This window comes from Pelodiscus sinensis, chromosome 31 (genome assembly GCF_052426305.1).
Source record: "Pelodiscus sinensis isolate ZL-2025 chromosome 31, ASM5242630v1, whole genome shotgun sequence".
In the NCBI taxonomy this organism is placed as follows: Eukaryota; Metazoa; Chordata; order Testudines; family Trionychidae; genus Pelodiscus; species Pelodiscus sinensis.
Window position 1 is genome coordinate 10,055,317 of NC_143082.1, and position 20,128 is coordinate 10,075,444.

At 55.3% G+C, this 20,128-nt stretch overlaps 1 protein-coding gene across 5 annotated transcripts in view; it reads left to right on the forward strand.

Annotated features, from left to right (window-relative positions):
• Positions 1-20,128, forward strand: part of ASIC1 (acid sensing ion channel subunit 1) — a 133,355-nt gene that overhangs the window by 84,934 nt on the left and 28,293 nt on the right. Inside the window, exon 1 of one of the 5 annotated variants that reach the window (XM_006131144.5) lies at positions 17,234-18,331. The exons of the other annotated variants lie outside the window; for them this stretch is intronic. Coding sequence (XP_006131206.1) covers positions 17,708-18,331 — 624 coding nt within the window. The 5' untranslated portion in view covers positions 17,234-17,707. Of the gene's footprint in view, positions 1-17,233; positions 18,332-20,128 lie in introns of those variants that run through there. 5 annotated transcript variants of the gene reach the window in all.

The window sequence follows — 20,128 nt, forward strand, 5'->3', positions numbered from 1 at the left end:
TAGCCATGTTAGTCTGGTCTAGCTGAAACAAAAGACAGCGCTATGCAGCACTTTAAAGACTAATAACAAGGTTTATTAGGTGATGAGCTTTCGTGGGCCAGACCCACTCAATTTTCTTACACAATTTGATCTGGAACAGGTACAAAGAAGGGCCACTAGGATGATCCGAGGAATGGAAAACCTGTCTTATGAAAGGAGACTCAAGGAGCTTGGCTTGTTTACTTTAACCAAAAGAAGGCTGAGGGGGGACATGATTGCACTTTTTAAATATATTAGAGGGATAAATACCAGGGAGGGAGAGGAATTATTTAAGTTTAATACCAATGTGGACACAAGAACAAATGGATATAAGCTGGCTAGTAGGAAGTTTAGACTTGAGATTAGACAAAGGTTTCTAACCATTAGAGGAGTGAAGTTCTGGAACGGCCTTCCAAGGGAAGTAGTGGGGGCAAAAGATCTATCTGGTTTCAAGATTAAACTAGATGGGTTTATGAAGGGGATGGTTTGATGACATAACAGGATCTTGGTATCTAGTTGACCATTCATTATCAGTGGGAAATAGGTCAATGGAGGGATGATAGGAGTTACTATAGAGAACTTTCTGGGTGTCTGGCTGATGAGTCTTGCCCACATGCTCAGGGTTTAGCTGATCGCCATATTTGGGGTCGGGAAGGAATTTTCCTCCAGGGTAGATTGGCAGAGGCCCTGGAGGTTTTTCGCCTTCCTCTGTAGCATGGGGTACAGATCACAGCTGGAGGATCTCTGCATCTTGGGGTCTTCAAAGTATTTGAGGGCTTCAATATCTGAGATATAGGTGAGAGGATTATTCTAGGAGGGGTGGGTGAGATTTTGTGGCCTGCACTGTGCAGGGGGTCAGACTAGATGATCATGGTGGTCCCTTCTGACCTTGGAATCTATGAGTCTATCTGCGGAAGTGGGTCTGGCCCACGAAAGCTCGTCACCTAATAAACCACCTTGTTAGTCCTCATTCCACAACGAGGAAGGGACGTTTCGGAATTGCGGGTTATTTCGAAATAAGTGCTGCGTAGACAGCGCCAAATTTCAAAATAAGCTATTTCGAAATGAATGTGAAATAAGCTATGCAATTTGCATAGCTCAAACTGCATGGCTTATTTCAAGCTCCGAGTGCAGTGTAGACACACCCTAGTTGTCCTTCAGAGAGGCCAGAGTACTGAGAAGACACACGTTCTTCTCTGGATGAATTTCTCCAAACGCGGAACTCAGAGGGTTCACATAAGCCCTCACATGGCACAGTATAAGGAGCCTCGGCAACTCCTCCGCCTTCACTTCCTGCTTGCTGCCAGTGATGGGACGTGGAACGTTAGCGTTGTTTGGTTACCCTTGTTTGGGCTCCTGTGAACCTGTAGCACCTGTAATTCTGTTGTGTATAGTTAGTAGCTGAATTAGTTACCCTTAGCCGTGGTTTAGAGTCTTTGTTAGCCCCACGCAGGACTCAGCTGGGGACAGGGCATGCCCTGACTCTCAGGCTTTAAGCCCTGTGATCGTTGCAAACGGCCTGTGTAGCTTGGGTGAAGGGTTCATAAGGGCCACGTGTCATATCTGCAAGTCCTCCAGCCCGGGATTAAAAAGGAGCGTGATCGTCAAGTGCTCCCGCTGGAGTCGGCACTCACTCCAGCACCGGAGCAAAGGTCCGACGTGGCCCCGGACACCACAGCATCAGTGCAGAGTGGACTGCCAGCATCCTCCACGAGCCAGCACCAATCCCCCTTCACAGCCTCGACTAGGAAACCAGAAAAGACTGGGAGAGGACAGTCCCCTATTCCCAGCAAAGGGAAGAACAGAGTGAAGGGCACACAGGGACAAGCCAAGACCCACACCGGGCAGCTCAGCTCCCCCTTCGGGAAGTTGGGCCCCGGCTCATGTCAAGCAGTGCAGCCCACCCCGTACATTGCCTGTGAGTCCGGAGAGCAACGTGGGCCTCCGTCAGCTTGCCCACATGCTCAGGGTTTAGCTGATTGCCATATTTGGGGTCGGGAAGGAATTTTCCTCCAGGGTAGATTGGCAGAGGCCCTGGAGGTTTTTCGCCTTCCTCTGTAGCATTGGGCACAGATCACAGCTGGAGGACTCTCTGCATGTTGGGTCCTTCAAAGTATTTGAATGCTTCAATATCTTTGATATAGGTGAGAGGATTATTCTAAGAGGGGTGGTTGAGATTCTGTGGCCTGCACTGTGCAGGGGGTCAGACTAGATGATCATAAGGGTCCCTTCTGACCTTAAAGTCTATGAGTCTATGAGTCTATCATATTTTATGAGAGGAATCAAATTAGCTTCAGGGGCCATCAACGCCTGAAGTCCTCCAGGAATCTCCGGAGAGCCTCACGCTCCCTGTACTGCCCGCCCTAGTGGTACCCATCTTGGGACCTCCCTGGCCCTGCCTCAGTGACACCGTTCACCATCATGACAGACGTCTCACCGTCACTCACCCGCCCAAGGCTGTCACACCTCAGGCCGGGTTAGAGAGACAGTCTCAGCAGAGCCTTCTTCAGTCACTGGACCTTGGGCACTGGCAGCGGGACTCCAAGCGTACCTCAACAGTGAGCCGGCACAGGCCCACTGAGGCATGTGCCCTCCTGCAAGAGCACCGAGATCGAGGCCTGGCATCGCCAGGGGTTCGTCGCACATCCCGGGACCGATTGGAGGACTGAACCACTGGCCACCACTCTGCCATCAGAGTCCGAGAAGGGGGTGGCCATATTCGGGGAGATTCCCCCGCGGCCAGTCTATGAGAGCTCCAGACCCTGTTTCATGTCCCGATACAGGTCATGTAGCCCAAGGTGTACATCGCCGGATTTCCAACCCCGATCCACCCTGCACTGTCAGTCACCGAGGTTCCAACGAAGACATTCATCCTGCACAGGCACAGCAACCGGCACTGCTAGGACAAGAGCCAACTCCTGGCATCCAGACAGCGAATGCTTCGGCTACAGCCTTTGGACAAACTCCCAGGTTTGTCCCATGGGACGCTGTGGGGGTTCACCTGCCTTCCTGAGCTGTTCAGTGTTGGGAGCCTCTGGTGCCCTGGGTTTCAGGGGTGAAGATGCCACAGATCCAAAAGGACCCAGAGGCTCAGGCTGCAGGACCAGAGGACCCCACAGTACCAGCATCCTACTTGTCATTGCCAGGTGAGGCTATCACAGGGCCCCTCACCCAGTTCCTCAGAATCACGTGCAGCCAAACCAGAACCTATGGAAGAGAGTCGTATCTAACCTGGGCCTGCAGGCAGAGGAATTGGAGGAGCTGTTGGACTCCCTGTTTGACGTCTTCTGTTCTGCAGCCCCTACTGGGGGTAACTTAAAAATCACCACTCCTCTGTGGCAGCCTCCCTCCTTCTTGCCCCCTGCCCCATTTCCACTAGGGCCAAGAGTAAATAGTTTGTGCCAGGCCAGGAGCATGAGTGATTATACTCCCAACGGGCTCTCAGGTACCTGGTGGTGGAGGCGATTAACCACAGGGAATGACAAGGACAAGCCGGGGCTACCCCAAGAACAAAGACTGGCGGAGGCTGGATCTCTTTGGGCAGAAGATGTATTTGTCTTCGGCCTACGTTGAAAGTGGGCAACCACCAAGTCCTCCTCGGTCGTTATGACTGAAATATGGGTCAGACGGGGAGTCCGATAACACCTGGTCTGCATCGTTCCTTCCCTGGGGCCAGGGTTGCACATACTGCTGAGGGGAAACTGTTGGCACCGGTGCATGTGGCGAGCACGCACAACTACTGTGGAATGGACATGAGCCACACGTCTCGAAGAACCCCAGTTATGGAAACAGGTAATTGTCTCTTTCAAGCTCTGGGACTAAAGGATAAAAACAGCTTGTGACAGGGCCAGGCCAGATGGCTACAGAAGAGGGTGGAAGGCAGGTATATTAGCCCAAGATGGAACAGGTCCCTTTTCCTGGGTAAGCTAAAAAGGGCTAAACCAGAACAATCAGGAACTTGCTAGAATCAGTTAAAGCAGGCAGGCCAATTAAGGCACTGAAGGTCAATCAGGAATTCCTAGAGCCATTAACAGGCTGATCAGGACACCTGGAGCCAGTTAAGCTAGTACTGGTTTAAAAGACTCCCCTTCCACTAGTTCATTGTGGCTGTGTCTAGACTGCATCCCTTTTTCGTAAAAGGGATGCAAATTAGACCTATTGCAATTGCAAATGAAGCGGGGATTTAAATCTCCCCCGCTTCATTAGCATAAAAATGGCTGCCGCTTTTTTCCGGCTCGGAGCCTTGCCGGAAAAAAGCGCCAGTCTAGACGCGGATCTTTCGCAAAATAAAGCCTTTTCCGAAATATCCTTTATCCCTTATTTTAACAAATTCCCCCTGTACTCCCCGGTCCTCCCTGTGTCTCTCCTCACCTCCTCTGGTTAGTCAGGGCGGAGGGTGAAAAGGCAGAGGCTGTGGGCATTGGTTTCTGCTTTTCCTAATGCTGCAAGGTCTTTTCATGCGCTCAGCCCCTGAGGGTCCCAGCATGGCAGCACAGCTCCTTTAGGGTCTCTCAGCTGTTTCTATGGTCCGGAGCTGATCCGGAGGTTCAGTGCTCCTGCAGGAGCCTTCCCCAGGCCGTGACCGTGAAGGTTTTGCTGGCGTTCTTGCTTGCCCCTTTATCAGGCACTGTGAATAATTGCAAAATTGGGCTGCAGAATTGATTCTGAACACTTCTCTGTGGAATGGTGAGCCGCCCGGAGGCTCTGCAGAGCAAGGCGGCCAGTGCCAGGGACTGTGGTTGCATCCAGGTAGCTCCAAATTACCAGCTGAATCCATCTGGAGAGGGGTGGGGCGGCCCAGAGGGTTTGATTATTATGGAGGCTGGAGCTTGCTGTCCCCGGGATATTACAGGGTGGAGGCCAGAAAAGATTGTTGGGGTTATTCTAGGATGGAGGCTGGGACTATCCCTGTTGGACAGTTCATTTGGTATCCCCACCCTTGACTTCTCCCACCCATTTCTTTTCTGGACCTCTTCCTTGGGGATTTCTCATCCATCCGCATAGGTCTTCTGCACACTAGAATTAACCACCCCAGGCCCAGGGTAGGAGGTCGGTGGGGGAGGGGGAATGGCTATTTCTATTCTGACTGTGATGCATGGAGGCATCCTCCCTGTTGGATTCCTCTGGGTCCCAGAGCCCACAGGGACAAGGTGTGGAGGGTAAAGGGGGGGGGGGTGAATTAAACTTTTCTTTAATCGTCAATTTTTCTGCATTCGAATGTGACATGCTAATCCGCTGTGACGCATCTAATCTTGGGGATAAAGGGCTGGATAACACAAGCCATGCTCAGCTCGGCCAGTGAAGGGAACAGATGCAAGGTGGCAGGCTCTGATAAGAGGGAGCCTGGAGCTGGGAAGGTGAGGTGTAGGTAGCAAGAGAAGATTAGTCCTGGAATTGATCAGAGCGGCGTGGGGGATCTCGCCTTGCCCCCACGCCCCTCTGCTGGAGTTCAAGAGCCGGCGTGCACGCCAGAGAGGCCTCTGCTGGCAGGGGAGATGACGGCTGAACGCCAAGCATGGAATGATTGGGGAGCACAAGACCGGTGAGCGAGACATGCGGGAGAGCAAGGACCACGCTCGCCAGACGCGCGGAGGAAATGAGAGGGAACAAGTGCTGGATTCTCTGCTCCGTTCCTCAGACAGCCCCTCGCAAAGGGGGCTGAAACCTCCACTCGCCCCGGCTCTCTGCTGCGCAGTCTCATCTCTCGCTCAGGCACAAGCAGCCCGGTGCCGCAGCATTTAGCAAAGCAGATCCCAGGGCCGGGGCTGGGGCCAGCTGGCACATGGTGGCTTTGTTCTGACAGCGGGCACTGGGCCGCAGGCAGGGAGCACCTGGCTGGCCTACAAACTGGCCATGGAACTTTCTCCCTTTAGGGCCCATGTTTAAATTTGGGTCCCTAGTAGGGATGTGAAGGACTAGTCGACAGGATAGTCAACTAGTCGCTTCCCCTCCCCCTTCTTGCTGCCTCTATCACATAGAGGCAGCAAGGAGGGGGAGGAGAGGGGTGTACTTCAAAGCAGCAGCGCTGCATGGAGCCCAGGGTCAGTGGGGGACTCCCCCCCCCAGCTGACCCTGACCTTTGGCTTTTTCACCTTTGAAGTGTAGCAACAGCCCTAAGGCTGTTGCTACACTTCAAAGGCAGAGGCACCCTATCGACTAATTGATGCAAAAATGCATCGACTATTCGATTAGTCAGTTACTCGTTTCTTAGCATCCTAGTCCCATGTGCCCAAAGGTGTGGAATGAGTGAGCCGTTCTCAGCACACTAGATTTCCATGTCAGGAAACCACGGGCTTCTCAGTCGCCACGGTCTGAACAGAGCGTGAATTCCCCTCCCGTCCCAAGGCAAAGGAGGGACTCTCAGGTAAGTTCATTGGACGGTGCAGGAGCACTGGGGGCAGGTACCTCTCACTGGGGGCAGGTACCTTTCTCCTCAGACTCGGAGTCAGTCTTTTCCCCTCAATCCCAGCATGCCGAGTGCCAGGTATGTGGGGTCCAGCCAGACGTGGGGCTAACTGCCCAAAGGGGTCTTCGCAGTAGTGGAGGGACAGTGGCTCTCCCCCACCCTTCTCTGCCCCTTTAAGTGCGTGGCGGGGATCTGACACAGGGATTCCCACTGGCTTCTAACTGCCCAGCAGAGCATCCGACGCGTCCGCCCAGTCCTCTGTTCTGCGGGCGCAAGGGGCCGCACCCCCAGCCCAGCAGCCCCTTTCCTGGCAGACAGAAGTGAGATGTTGCCATCTTGTGGCCTCTGGAGGAACAGATGCCCAGTGGGAGCCAGCCCAGCAGAATGGAGGGCGGTGGAACAGTCTCCCGCCCCTTGCTCTGTGCTGAGCTGTGACTGTCGGACCTGGAGGCCAGGGCAGGATGGGGAGCTTGGAGCTGAGCCCACTCCCTCCCTCCCGGGATCAGACAGGACTTGTCGCGCATGGATGTGAAGAGGACTCTGAATTGAGGCGGTTGGATACAGACAGAACCCCTGCTTCTCCCTGGCTCAGACTCACCCAGCTGACGGTACCTTGTGTCCCCTTGGAAGTCCCAGCCTGTCAGCATGGATGGGACTCCTGCGCGGGCCCTTCTCCCATCGGGAGAGAAGTCCCAGTGGACTGAGAGGATGCTAGTGTCTGGAAACTAGCAGCTCAGGCTTCTGCCCAGGCCCCGATCCAGGCCTGACTCCGGAGGCTATGGGGGCTCAGACTGAGGCCTTAGTATTCCATCCCTGACAGGGGCCAGCACCAGCTGTGTCAGAGGAAAGTGTAAGGCCCCCCCCCACTATAAATTGCCCTAGACGCTGGAGGGAATTGGCCCCAGTCCCATAGGGCTATTGGTGGCTTTGCCCAATCGCCCCATCTTTTCTGCAGTGGGGTGACTAGACCTGGACACCATATTCTGTCCCACATCATCCCCACATTATTCCTTGAACAGCCTAATGTCTGGTTGTCTTGGGAGGGAAGGGGAAAACGTGGTGGATTTCGGAAGTTTCTATAAAATCTGGGGACAACAACTTGTTCCTTTCCCCTCCGAGACAGGGTGTTCATTGGAAAACAGAGAAAGTGTCTCCTGAGTAACTCTTATGTGACGTGTCTGGTGCTGGGCTCCGTGTGACATGCCGGGTACCAGGCTTCATCTGACACGTCGAGTGCTGGGCTCCATGTAAAGTGTCAAGTCAGGTACCGATGCCATGTACCTTGTTGCATCAGGTTCTGGGCTCCGTGTGCAATGGCAGGTACTGAGGTCAGTGCAACATGGCAAGTACTAGGCTCTGGCAGTGCCGGATTTATGCACAAGCTAAATAAGCCAGGGTATGTCTACACTACCCCGCTAGTTCGAACTAGCGGGGTAATGTATGCATACCGCACTTGCTAATGAAGCCCGGGATTTGAATTTCCCGGGCTTCATTAGCATAAGCGGGGAGCCGCCATTTTTAAATCCCCGCTGCTTCGAACCCCGTGTAGCGCGGCTACACGGGGCTCGAACTAGGTAGTTCGGACTAGGGTCCTATTCCGAACTACCGTTACTCCTCGTGAAACGAGGAGTACCGGTAGTTCGGAATAGGCACCCTAGTCCGAACTACCTAGTTCGAGCCCCGTGTAGCCGCGCTACACGGGGTTCGAAGCAGCGGGGATTTAAAAATGGCGGCTCCCCGCTTATGCTAATGAAGCCCGGGAAATTCAAATCCCGGGCTTCATTAGCAAGTGCGGTATGCATACATTACCCTCCTAGTTCGAACTAGGAGGGTAGTGTAGACATACCCCTACAGCTTAGAGCAGGAGTGGGGAACCTCAGGCCTGGGACTAGATGTGGCCCCTAGCTTGCCTAGATCCAGCCCCCAAGGCTTGGGGCTCCCCCCCCTAGTATTGGGGAGCCTGGTGCTTATGCTCCTCCCCTTACAGCCTAGAGCACACAAAATCTACTAGCCTGCTTTCCCCTCCCCCCCAGGCTGCTGTGTGAGGAGAATGTGGGGAGCATCTTTCTCCACAATTCAATGTCAATGAGGGTTTGGTGTGTGTGTGTGTGTGTGTGTGTGTGTGTGTTTTTGGTTTTTTTGTGGGGTGTTGTGTGGTGGTTGGTTTTTGTTGTTGTTGTTGTTGGTTGGGTTTTTTTTGCTTCTCACTTGTGTGCGGCTGATTTTTCAATGGGTCAGTGGCCCCCAACACAAAAAAGGTTCCCCATCCCTGGCTTAGAGCCTCAGATTATGAGGGGTCTCTAAATACAAAAAAAAATCTAGTTTTTAGTTGCATCCTCACCTGTGCACCAGTATATATAAAACATTATTATTTCGATTTTCATTGTCCTTTCTGTTAGAATAATACCCACTTTTTTGGTAATGCTAGGGGGCCTCTTAAACTTGACCTATATTAGGGCTTCAGCATGTCTTAATCCAGTTCTGGGCTCCGTGCAGTGTGCCATGTGTGGTTCTGGGCTCCATGTGACCTGGCATGTTGGGTACTGGGCACTGTGACAGGCATCAAGCTCTGATTTTGGCAGGTGTTAAGTAAATAATAAGTCATAACAACAAATCATAAATGACACTCTAGGATCTTTCACTCCAAAGGGCGAGCTAGCTCTATGTCTGCCTGTCTATCTCTCTTCTTGAGTGTGTGTGTTTACAATACACACTGACTGTATATTTACGTACGTACCTGACACGGATGTTGGTGTCTTCCCCTGGGGCTGGCCGCCTAATGCGCACTCTGGGCTGTTCACTGCCAGAGCCCAGGGTGAGGGGGCAGAGACCCCCTGAGAAGGCAGGACTCCATGGACTCCTGGCGTCCCTGTGCTGCCCCATCCAATAGCCATTCGCTGGATTCCACTGCTGATTGCTCTGGACAGCTGTTCACTTGAATCCTGATCGATTCCAGCCCCTGGGGAGCGGAGGCCAGGAGTGAAGGGGGAGAGACAAGTCTCTCCACACAACCCATTACATTGGGAGCAAGCTCAGAGCATGGAGGGAGCAGAGGCTGAACCCTCATGCCCCTTGACAGCTCATTGTGGCCAGGAAACAGCCCTGCTCCCACCTGGAGCACAATCCAGGGAGACTCTGCTTACCCCTCCAACCTCACCAAAGCTGCAGCGTGAGGAAGAAGGGTGAATATTATTCAGCAGCAGCTCTCAAAAGGCCAGGGAGCATGTGAACCACTGGCGAGCGCCCCCCGTTCCCAACCACCAGGCTTTTCTTCCTTCCCGAGCTTCAGAGAGAAGTCAGAAGTCCTGGTCCCCAGTGGATCTTGCGGCCTTTCTTAGCCCATGGGATGTGGGTGAGGCTACTGAAGGGGGGAGACGAGTATTTGAGATGCTCCCCGGCTATTCAATGAATTGGTCTGGCTCTGAAAGGTGATTCTCTGGGGTGTGGCTGCTGCTTGAAGGACGGGGATACGGTGGCACTTGCCACGTTGTTTTCGACCCGCCTTCTAGAGGATTGATTTATTCCTGTGAATATCTGGGAACCCTCCTGCCGTTACAGCAGGAGAGGCTATGAAGTGTGCCCTTGCGGCTGTCAGATCTGCCCACTTTCTCTGCCCTTCCCAGCAGCCCCGCCGAATCCTGCCCCTGGAGCCCCAAGGAGGAGGTGGCAGGGACCCACTAGCCCTTTGTGGCTCGTAGCCATGAGCTCTGCAGGTCTTGAGGCATGAGACCCCGGTCACGCCCAGGGCTGCAGGACAGCGCAAGGGGACAGGCCTTCCATTAATCACCCTTTGCAGTAACTGGGTGACAGAGAGTGGCCCTGCAGCTCTCTGGGCTAAATGGACCTTTGGCCTGATCCAGTGTGGCCGTTCTTACGTTCCCTTGTGCCTCAGTTTCCCAAAACGGAGTGAGCAAAGTTATGGTTTGTGGGCACACGGTTGCAGTGCTGCTCCAGTTTGGCTTGTGATCCTTCATCACAATAGAGGGCCAAACACCGCTCCTCCTTGCAACTGACATGGGGCCAGCTCCTGCACCAAGACCCCGCCCCCCCCCCCCCCCCCCCCGAGGGCCTGCCAGCTACTTCCCTTCGCAGCAGCCACTCTCCTCTCAGGAAGAGGGAAAGACACTACTCCTGGAGGGCCAGGCTTGGCAAACACAGCAGGATTGGTGCCCCAACGCCCAGCCTGTTCTGCACAGAGTGTATTGGGCTGGGGCGCTCCAGAGCCCTGCTCTTTCCCTGTCTCTCCCCTCTCACACAAGGCATCAATTAGCTCATATTACTGATGTTCTCAGTGGGGAAGAGGGTGGAGCCCAGCGGCTGGTGATATAACAGGAGCCACTCCTCTCCGAGCTGGGGTCAGGGACTGTTGTCAGTGGCAGATACAAAGCAGGCCATATAAGTAGAGCCACTCCGAGTCCTGGCGGGAGCAGCGTGACTGGAATCCCAGCCACCTGAGGAGAGATGCAGGCCTGGCAGGGCATGGGGAAGGAGTCTCTTGCTAGGTGTGAGATCTCTGCGCTCCCTTGCAACTCTTCACTTACTCGCACTGCAGGAGGGGAGGCACGCAGAGAGCAAGGGACTTGCCCAGGGACATACGGGGGGTCTGTAGCAGAGCAACCAACTGAACCCAGCTCTCCTGAGCCCCGGCCTAGTGCTGCAACCACTGGACTGTCCCCCCTCCTGGGGTCAGACGGTGGCTGGGTTGAGGGGGTGCAGCTGTGGAGACTGGATCCAGCGCCTCACTGCCTGCTCCGTGACAATCCCGCAGAAGAGTGTGCAGGTCATTAGAGCTCTTCACCTGAGGCGGCTTCAGCCATGGCCAGGCTCCCTCCCAGCCTGGGGACTCCAGGCCCCATGTTCCTCCCGCCGACCCAGCAGGGCTTGAGCCCCACCCCTCAGCCACCCTCTGTGGGGATTCTTGGTCCCACCCAGTCTTGACTCCCCGGGGGCACTGATGGAGGCCGAGATTCAGCCTTCCCAAGCTGAAGTAAAAGAGCCGCCTCTGGGTCCCTCCTTTTGCTACTTCTCTCCTGTCACATCCGCTCCTGGAGCCTTTCCCAGCCAGCATCTCTGCCCGGTCCTAAGGCAGCAGCCACCCTTGTACCGCGCTGTCTTGCTTCTTTCTGGCCCCATATTACCAGCAGGGGGCTGGCTCAGTGAGTCCCTCAGTAAGCCTCCCCCGCCCCACACCCAGGGCACTGGCTCACAGATCTGCACCTGGGATTGCAAGTGGCACTTGGCCTATTTTTGACACCTCCCCAACACACCTCCTACCACGCAAACCTGACCTGAACAAGGGGAAGAGCTGGAAGGACTCCAGGGATCGAGGCTCCTGCACACGCAGCCGAAGGTTCGTGGACAGGGCTGGCCTTACCATGAGGCGAACTGAGGCGACCGCCTCAGGTGCCAGACTGGGGGGGGGGGGCACCACTAGGACCCAGAGGCTGTGTCTAGACTACATGCCTCTGTCGTCAGAGGCATGTAGATTAGACACATATGCAAAGGCAAATGAAGCCGCGATTTAAATGATCAGCTGATCAGCTGTTTGTCGGCTCAGCGCGGCAGCCATGTAAATTTAAATGAAGCCGCGATCATTTAAATCGTGGCTTCATTTGCCTTTGCCAAAACAACAAATCTACATGGCTCCGTCGACGTAGTTTAGACGTACCCAGAGTGTAGAAAATTGTGTCTGCTGCTGGTGCATCTGTATTCTCTCTGCTCTGGGTGCACCGAGATGGTGGAGTGCGGTGCTGGAGGAAGAAGGGAACAAGAAACATAACAGGCAGGCAGGAGAAAAGGGGGCATGGGGGTATCAGTTGAGGTCCCCACCTCAAGTGCCAAAACGTTGTGGGCTGGCCCTGCTCGTGGACGATGCAGGCTGGGGTTTCCAGCAAGACCTTCTCCGGGCATGTCTTGCCACATAGCACTGCCTGCTGCACCGCGCTGTACAGCACAAGTGCATGGGCCTGGGACACAGGCAGGAGCAGAGCAGCCGGAAATGGGCTCGTCAGTGAACCAGCCTGGGGCATGTGATGCCAGACAAGGATTTGGTCCTTGGATCTGGGTGACTGTGTTTTATCCCAAGGAGTCTACCCTGCAATAAAACACACTGCTGGCCCCATCAGCTGACAGCTATGGAGCTCTGCAGTGGCAAGGTAGATGTTCAGGCTTGGCCCCGTCCCAATGTCTATCTGGCACTTTTGTAGCAGCGTGAGCCTGGGTCAGCTGGCACAGGCCAACCGGGGCGTTTGACCTCCACTGGCCATGCTCTGGATTTGGGATTCACCCAAGTGAGGGATGCTGTTGAATGTCGTCTCCCAGCTGACACATAGCGCCAGGTGAATGTAGGAGCTGACGTTGCCCCCCATCCACCTGGGACGGGGACACGACTTAGGCAAGGGGGCCCTGGCCCGGCCCTGCTCGGCCCGTTAGTGCCAAGAGCTTTTTAATTGCTGGAACCTGCCTTCAGATTATTTTTCCATAAAGCCAGGCTGAGATTTCAAGGGTCACCTTAGTGCTGCACACGTTTGTCTTCTTGCTGGGCTTGGGTGTCAGCTCGCCTCTTGTCTGGGGTAACCCGAGCCGACCTGCTATGCGAGCAAAGGCAGGGCAAGGGGACAGAGAAGAGTCAGAGACTTAAGCAAGGGGTGGGGGGAAGGGCCGTGAAACCTGCCTCCCGCCCCAGCTGCACAAGGCCAGGGCTGAGAGTGGCTTTTAGGCAGGGTCTGAGGGATGTGGCTGCCTGGGGCAAAGTCACCAGGGAAGTTACCCTGGGGCCAGGACCATTGCGGTGGGAGGGGCGTATGCCAGAGGAGAATTTGGCACATTGGGAGGGGATCCTGCCCAGTGCTTGAGAGGCAGAGGGCTCACTAGGGACTGTGTGGCCAGGCTCCCTGCAGGACCAAAGCTGTCCAGGGCGGGCCCTTTGCAGAACCGCTTCTCCCCCTCCCTCCCTGGCTCAGTGCGCCCAAGCGGCGCGCGGGCAGTAAATCCAAAGCTGCCAGAGGAAGCAGCAATTCTCGGAGAGTTGTTTAAGCTGAGCAGAAAGTCTGGTTAATGGCTCCTACTGATGATGGAGTGCTTTCATTACAGCAGCGGCTCCCCCGGTCCTCTTAAGGGGGGAGTCCTTTCAGTTATTTATGGAAAAGGTATTAAATCCACCCTGTTCACAGGTGTTGGACTGTTGCATCTTCTGCTGCCCCCCCCTCCCCCACTGCACTAGCTTTTCAAGGTGCTGTCCTGCTAAGGCATCTGTGTCTCCTAGTCAAAGGCCCAGTGACTTGGGTCAGGCATGGCTGCCAGAGAAAGAATGTAACCTGCCCCCCCCTTTGGTGTGGGAGAGCCCCTACTTATCTCAGGTATGTTCTGAGCCCCAGTTGCCATGGTGTCCAAGCTCTGCACAGCCTGTAACAGTCTCATGCTCCCTGAGAAGGTAGGGTGAAACTGCAGTACAGGTAGGTGCACAAAGAGGCTATGGCAGAGCTGGGAACAGAACTAGGGTTTTCTGAGTACTAGCCCTGTGCCACCCTCCCCCAGTTGGTAAGGCAAGGAAATGGGTCTAGTACCTGCCCCAAGGCCTTGCCAGCTTTAGGGGAGGAATCCCGTCCTTGTGAGCAGGGCAGACAGGAACCTGGCACAGAGCTACTCACAGAAAACACCGTTGTGGTGGAAGTAATTGCAGGAGTTTCCCATTGGGTTCTTTTCTACCCCCTCAGTGGGGTGGGTTGTCGAGCATGTAGAGCAGGGGTGGGCAAATCCTGGCCCGTGGGCCAGATCCAGTTCCCCAGGGCTGACCCTGGCGGGACGCCACCGCTGTATGTACCGGCGCCTTGGCAGATACCAGCGATTGCAGCTGCTGTTGGCCACGGAACGTCGTTCTCAGCCAGTGGGAAGTGGTGTTCGGTGATCCGTGGCCAACGGGGGCTGCGATCACCCATACCTGTGGAAGGGCAGATAAACCTAGCGGCAGCCTGCTGGGGTAACCCAGCCATGAACTGCCACCATTTTATTGCCCACCCAGCCATTGCCCTGGCTGTCTCAGGAGACTGACAAGAGAGGAGGTGGGGCTTAAAAGCTAGAGGTTCCACCCCATCTCCCAGGCTGCCCTCTGAGGACCTTGCCGAGCCATTCTGAATTCCTCTCTCTGCCCTCCGCTGTGGGCCCCCTCTAGCACCGCCAGGGCCTGGTTAGGTCCTCCTAGGAGCGATGACTGGTGCTAGCAATGGTACAACCTCCGCAGGGCAAACTGGGGGAAGGAGGAGTCCCCACCACATGCATCCCTGGGACCCCTACCCCCATCACTGAGAACAGAGGAGCTGTCCGCTGTTGTGTTCTCCTGAGAATCTGGCCCCAGGCTAGACCATGGCAGAGCCCTTCTCCCACCTTCATGTTCAAAGAGTCACAGTAGGGAAACTGAGGCACGGACAGTGCTTGGGGGTGCAACCCCCGCGCTCCCCATGGCCTGGATCCCTGTCTAGAGGAACCCTCTCTGTGGCCCAGCTCAGGAGAGCCCAGGCTACCACTGTCATTCTCTCCACTGCCGGGGGCTGGAGCAGAAAGCTGGACTGGCTTTCCCGGGACTGGGCTTCCCGGGAGGATGTGGAGGGCAGGATGCTAAGGAGGGGAGGCAGCCCACGAGCAGCGACGTGAGAGGGATGGGTCACATCCACTTTATGTTGCGCTGGCATCACCCACGCGGCCCGTTTTCCGGCCAGCTCTCTCGGCCCCGCAAGTGCTGCCTCTTTAGACGTTTCCCGTCCCTCTTGGGTTAAGCAGCAGCGACTGTGGTGCCAGAAGCCATCTGGAAATTACTCTGTGACCACAACAGACTCCTCTTCTAATGGTCTGAGTGCAGGGAAGGCAAACCACAGGCCAGGTTCCGAGTGGGGGAGGCACAGCCATAATAGGCACCATCGGAGTGGAAGAAGCTTCTTAGCTATTGCAGCTCCCTGGTGCCAGAGCTTCAGGCCCCGCTGCTGCCCACTTCCAGCACAAGCACCTCAGTCCCAGCAGCTCCAGCGCCTTCTTCCCCATTCGTTTCTGGGTCCTCCACCCTAGGCTCATGCCAGACACCCCCTCTGCTCCTCCAGCAGCACCGTCTCTCTCCGCTTTCAGGGGCTGCGGGGTGCCCTGAGGCAGACTGGACCTGCTTTGGAAAGCCCTATGCACAGAAAAACTCTAGCACATTGTTGGGATGTTGTGTGTCCTGCAGGGCAGCAGGAATCCAGCTTGCCAGCACCAGACACCAAGGATCTGTTTATGGCTCCTGGGTGGGTCCCGTATTCTCTGCGCTATGAACCCCACACACTGCATCTGGGCTCGGTGGGTCCCGTATTCTCTGTGGTATGAACCCCACACACTGCATCTGGGCTCGGTGGAGCCCGTATTCTCTGTGGTATGAACCCCACACACTGCGTCTGGGCCTGGTGGGTCCCGTATTCTCTGTGGTATGAACCCCACACACTGCGTCTGGGCCTGGTGGGTCCCGTATTCTCTGTGGTATGAACCCCACACACTGCATCTGGGCTCGGTGGAGCCCGTATTCTCTGTGGTATGAACCCCACACACTGCATCTGGGCTCGGTGGAGCCCGTATTCTCTGTGGTATGAACCCCACACACTGCATCTGGGCTCGGTGGAGCCCGTATTCTCGGGGGGTATGTCTACACTACCCCGCTAGTTCGAACTAGCGGGGTAATGTATGCATACCGCACTTGCTAATGAAGCCCGGGATTTGAATTTCCCGGGCTTCATTAGCATAAGCGGGGAGCCGCCATTTTTAAATCCCCGCTGCTTCGAACCCCGTGTAGCGCGGCTACACGGGGCTCGAACTAGGTAGTTCGGACTAGGGTCCTATTCCGAACTACCGGTACTCCTCGTGAAATGAGGTGTACCGGTAGTTCGGAATAGGCACCCTAGTCCGAACTACCTAGTTCGAGCCCCGTGTAGCCGCGCTACACGGGGTTCGAAGCAGCGGGGATTTAAAAATGGCGGCTCCCCGCTTATGCTAATGAAGCCCGGGAAATTCAAATCCCGGGCTTCATTAGCAAGTGCGGTATGCATACATTACCCTCCTAGTTCGAACTAGGAGGGTAGTGTAGACATACCCTGTGGTATGAACCCCACACACTGCGTCTGGGCCTGGTGGGTCCCGTATTCTCTGTGGTATGAACCCCACACACTGCATCTGGGCTCGGTGGAGCCCGTATTCTCTGTGGTATGAACCCCACACACTGCATCTGGGCTCGGTGGAGCCCGTATTCTCTGTGGTATGAACCCCACACACTGCATCTGGGCTCGGTGGAGCCCGTATTCTCTGTGGTATGAACCCCACACACTGCATCTGGGCTCGGTGGGTCCCGTATTCTCTGTGGTATGAACCCCACACACTGCATCTGGGCTCGGTGGGTCCCGTATTCTCTGTGGTATGAACCCCACACACTGTGTCTGGGCTCGGTGGGTCCCGTATTCTCTGCGCTATGAACTCCTGCATGTCCCTTATTCTCTCAAGATACTTCCTATTAAAAAAGGAGTTAGAACAGACAGACATGGTGGGTTCAGGAAAGAACCCGCCATTGTGTAGATGGGACCTGGGTGCATCGGGCCCTCAGGGACCGCCGGGCTGGACTGAGTCCCTCCCCCAGTCCTCCTTGCCTCCTCCACCGGCTCTGAGGACAGGGAACGCTGATCAATTATTCAGCAGGCCTGGTCTCTGCCGGCCGGGCTGATTGCAGCACTGGGCTGTAGGCTCTGCGCTCACACACCCGTGCGAGCGTCCGGAGCTGGCAGCCACACAGGAGCGCAGCAACTCGGCTCGGAGCTCGGAGGGTCGGGAGCTCCCAACTTGTTTGCGAATTGAGCGGAGGAGCTTTTGGAGCCAGCAATACTTTCCTCTCTGGACCAAGCTTCCTGTGGGGCTGTGGGGGAGCCCTGCAGAACTCCTGCTTCCTTGTCTTCCTTCCAGCCCCTTCTCTCGCGCTGCTCCGGTAACGCCTCATTTGTCCCTTTCTCTCCTCCAGTCTTGTCTCCTCCCTTTTTCTCTCCATTTCTCCACTTCTCCCTCTGCCACCTCCGGTGTCTCTCTGGTCACTCTAATTTCCTCTCCTCCCCCCCGGCCTGATTTCTCACTCAAGTTTCCTCCCCCTCTGTCCTCCCTAGCTCTCTCTCTCTCGCTCTCACATCTTTCTTTGTCCCTCAAGAGGGTTGGGCCAAAGCCCTTGTGGACCCCCTGGCTAGCAGCGGAACAAGGAGGGCTGGGGAGGGGTGGGGACCCCCCTCCTGGAGAATGCCCATCCAGATATTCTGCACCATCTCCTTCTCCTCCAGCGAGGAGGGACGTGGAGACAACGGGACCGTGGGGAGAGGAGAAGACAGTGTGGACGAGTTCCTTTACAATCAGGAGGAGGATGAAGAAGAGCAGGAGGAGGGAACAGCCACTGACATTGTGGCTTTTGCCAACAGCTGCACGCTGCACGGAGCCAACCACATCTTCGTGGAGGGTGGCTTCAAGGTGCGGCAGATACTCTGGGCGCTGGCCTTCCTGCTCTCCCTCTCCATGTTCCTCTACCAGGTGGCTGACCGTATCATCTACTACCTGGAGTACCACCATGTCACGCTGCTGGATGAGCAGGACAGCACCGAGATGACCTTCCCGGCCATCACCTTCTGCAACATCAACCTCCTGCGGGTTTCACAGCTCAGCCAGGAAGACCTGCTCTACATTGCGCCCATGGTGAAGTATGAGAGCTGGATGGAGCCGGACTTCCCCCTGGCCCAACTCAGCTCAGAGGCCTCGGAGCAGCCCCTGAACATGTACAACTTCTACAACCGCACCTGCCACCAGCTGGAGGACATGCTGCTGAACTGCAGCTACCGAGGGGCTGTGTGTGGGCCAGAGGACTTCTCCGTGGTGAGTAAGCCCTGCTCCCGTCAGGGGCTTTTGTTCCTCTCAGTAATGTGGGGAAGAACAAGCCCTGGCAGGAGCCAAGGGACCCCTCCTATGGGGCAACTTGGTCCCCTGGCTGATCTCTGCCCCAGCCAGCCTGTTTGTCTCTCAGCTCTGCCACTATGGCAGGGTCCATGTGGCGATAAACATTCAAGGCAAGGCAGTGCCATTGGGCTTCGGCAGGAACCTGGGGATATGAACAGAGCCGGGTGTCTGGCTGAGTGGTGCTTGCAGGATGGTGATTGGCACCCACTGTGTTTATGGGGCTGATATCACTAGACTTGCTCTTTGCTAATTTCCACCCCTAAGAGGCTCATACACCATGAGGAACCCAGCTCCTCAGTGCAGTTTTGGCCCCATAAATGGTTCCCTGAGGCATAGACGACTGTTATAGCTGTTTTGCCCTTTCCCCTACCTCTGCTGGAGCCCATGTGCCTTTGCTGTAGCTTCCTCATGGGGGCCTGAGGCCCCATTCCCCCTCAACCAGCACCAGTGCCACCCGGTCTGCCCAGAGTGTGGTGCCTAGCAGGCCAGATGTACTAGCTGCTGTCATGAGTGTCTAGTTCTAAACTCTAGCAGCCAAGGGCCCTGGCTCGGGCTGGTCTTTCATATGTCTCCTGCCGCTCCGTTGGTGCTGTGACTTGTGCCAGCTGCGCCCACGGGCCCCCCGCATGGCTGGCAAATGGCTTGCTGTAATTAAACTGCTCCATGTGTGACGGGGAGAGAACAGGACCTGAAGGAACAGCAAATGAGCTGGAGAAGTGGGGGAGGGAGGCAGATGAAGTGAAGGCAGGGAGCCATTGTCAGCTGCCCGCCTGGAGCAAGTTCCCTGATGGAAATGTTATTTCTCTTTACCAGCAGCCTGGTGTCAGTTGGCAGGGAGGCAGCCCTTCGAATGCCCCAGTGTTAATACCCCAGTGGCGGCTGGCCGGGAGCACTGGGTCTGGTTAGGTTAAGTTTAGAGGTCGGAGCAACAGGGGTCATGTTGTGGTTGGTGTCTGTTATAGATCACCAGATCAGGTGGATGAGGTAGATGAGGCTTTCTTTAGAGAACTCACAAAAGCTTCCAGATCACAGGCCCTGGTTCTCACAAGGGACTTCAATCATCCTGACATCTGCTGGGACATCAGTACAGCAGCGCACAGACACTCCAAGAAGTTTTTGGAGAATGTTGGAGATAACTTCCTGGTACAAGTGCAGAAGGAACCAACCAGGGGCCATGTGCAGCTTGACCTGTTGCTCACAAACAGGGAGGAATTAGTAGGGGAAGTGGATGTGGGCGGCAGTGATCCTGAGATGGTCAAGTTCAGGATCCTGAGCAAAGGAAGAAAGGAGCGCAGCAAAATATAGACCTTGGACTTCAGAAAAGCAGCCTTTGACTCCCTCAGGGAACTGATGGGCAGAATCCTCTGGGATGCTAATATGAAGAGGGAAGGAGTCCAGGAGAGCTGGCTGTATTTTAAAGAAGCCTTATTGAAAGCCCAGGAACAAACCATCCTGATGCGCAGTAAGAAAAGCAAATATGATAGGCAACCAGCTTGGCTTATCAGAGAAATCCTTGGTGAGCTTAACCACAAAAGAGAAACTTACAAGCAGTGGAAACTTGGACAGGGAGGGCTACGTCTACACTAGCACCCTTTTCCGGAAATGCTTATAACAGAAAACTTTTCCGTTATAAGCATTTTCGGAAAAAGTGCGTCTATATTGGCAGGATGCGATTTTCCACAAAAAGCCCCGATCGTCATTTTCGCGATCGGGGCT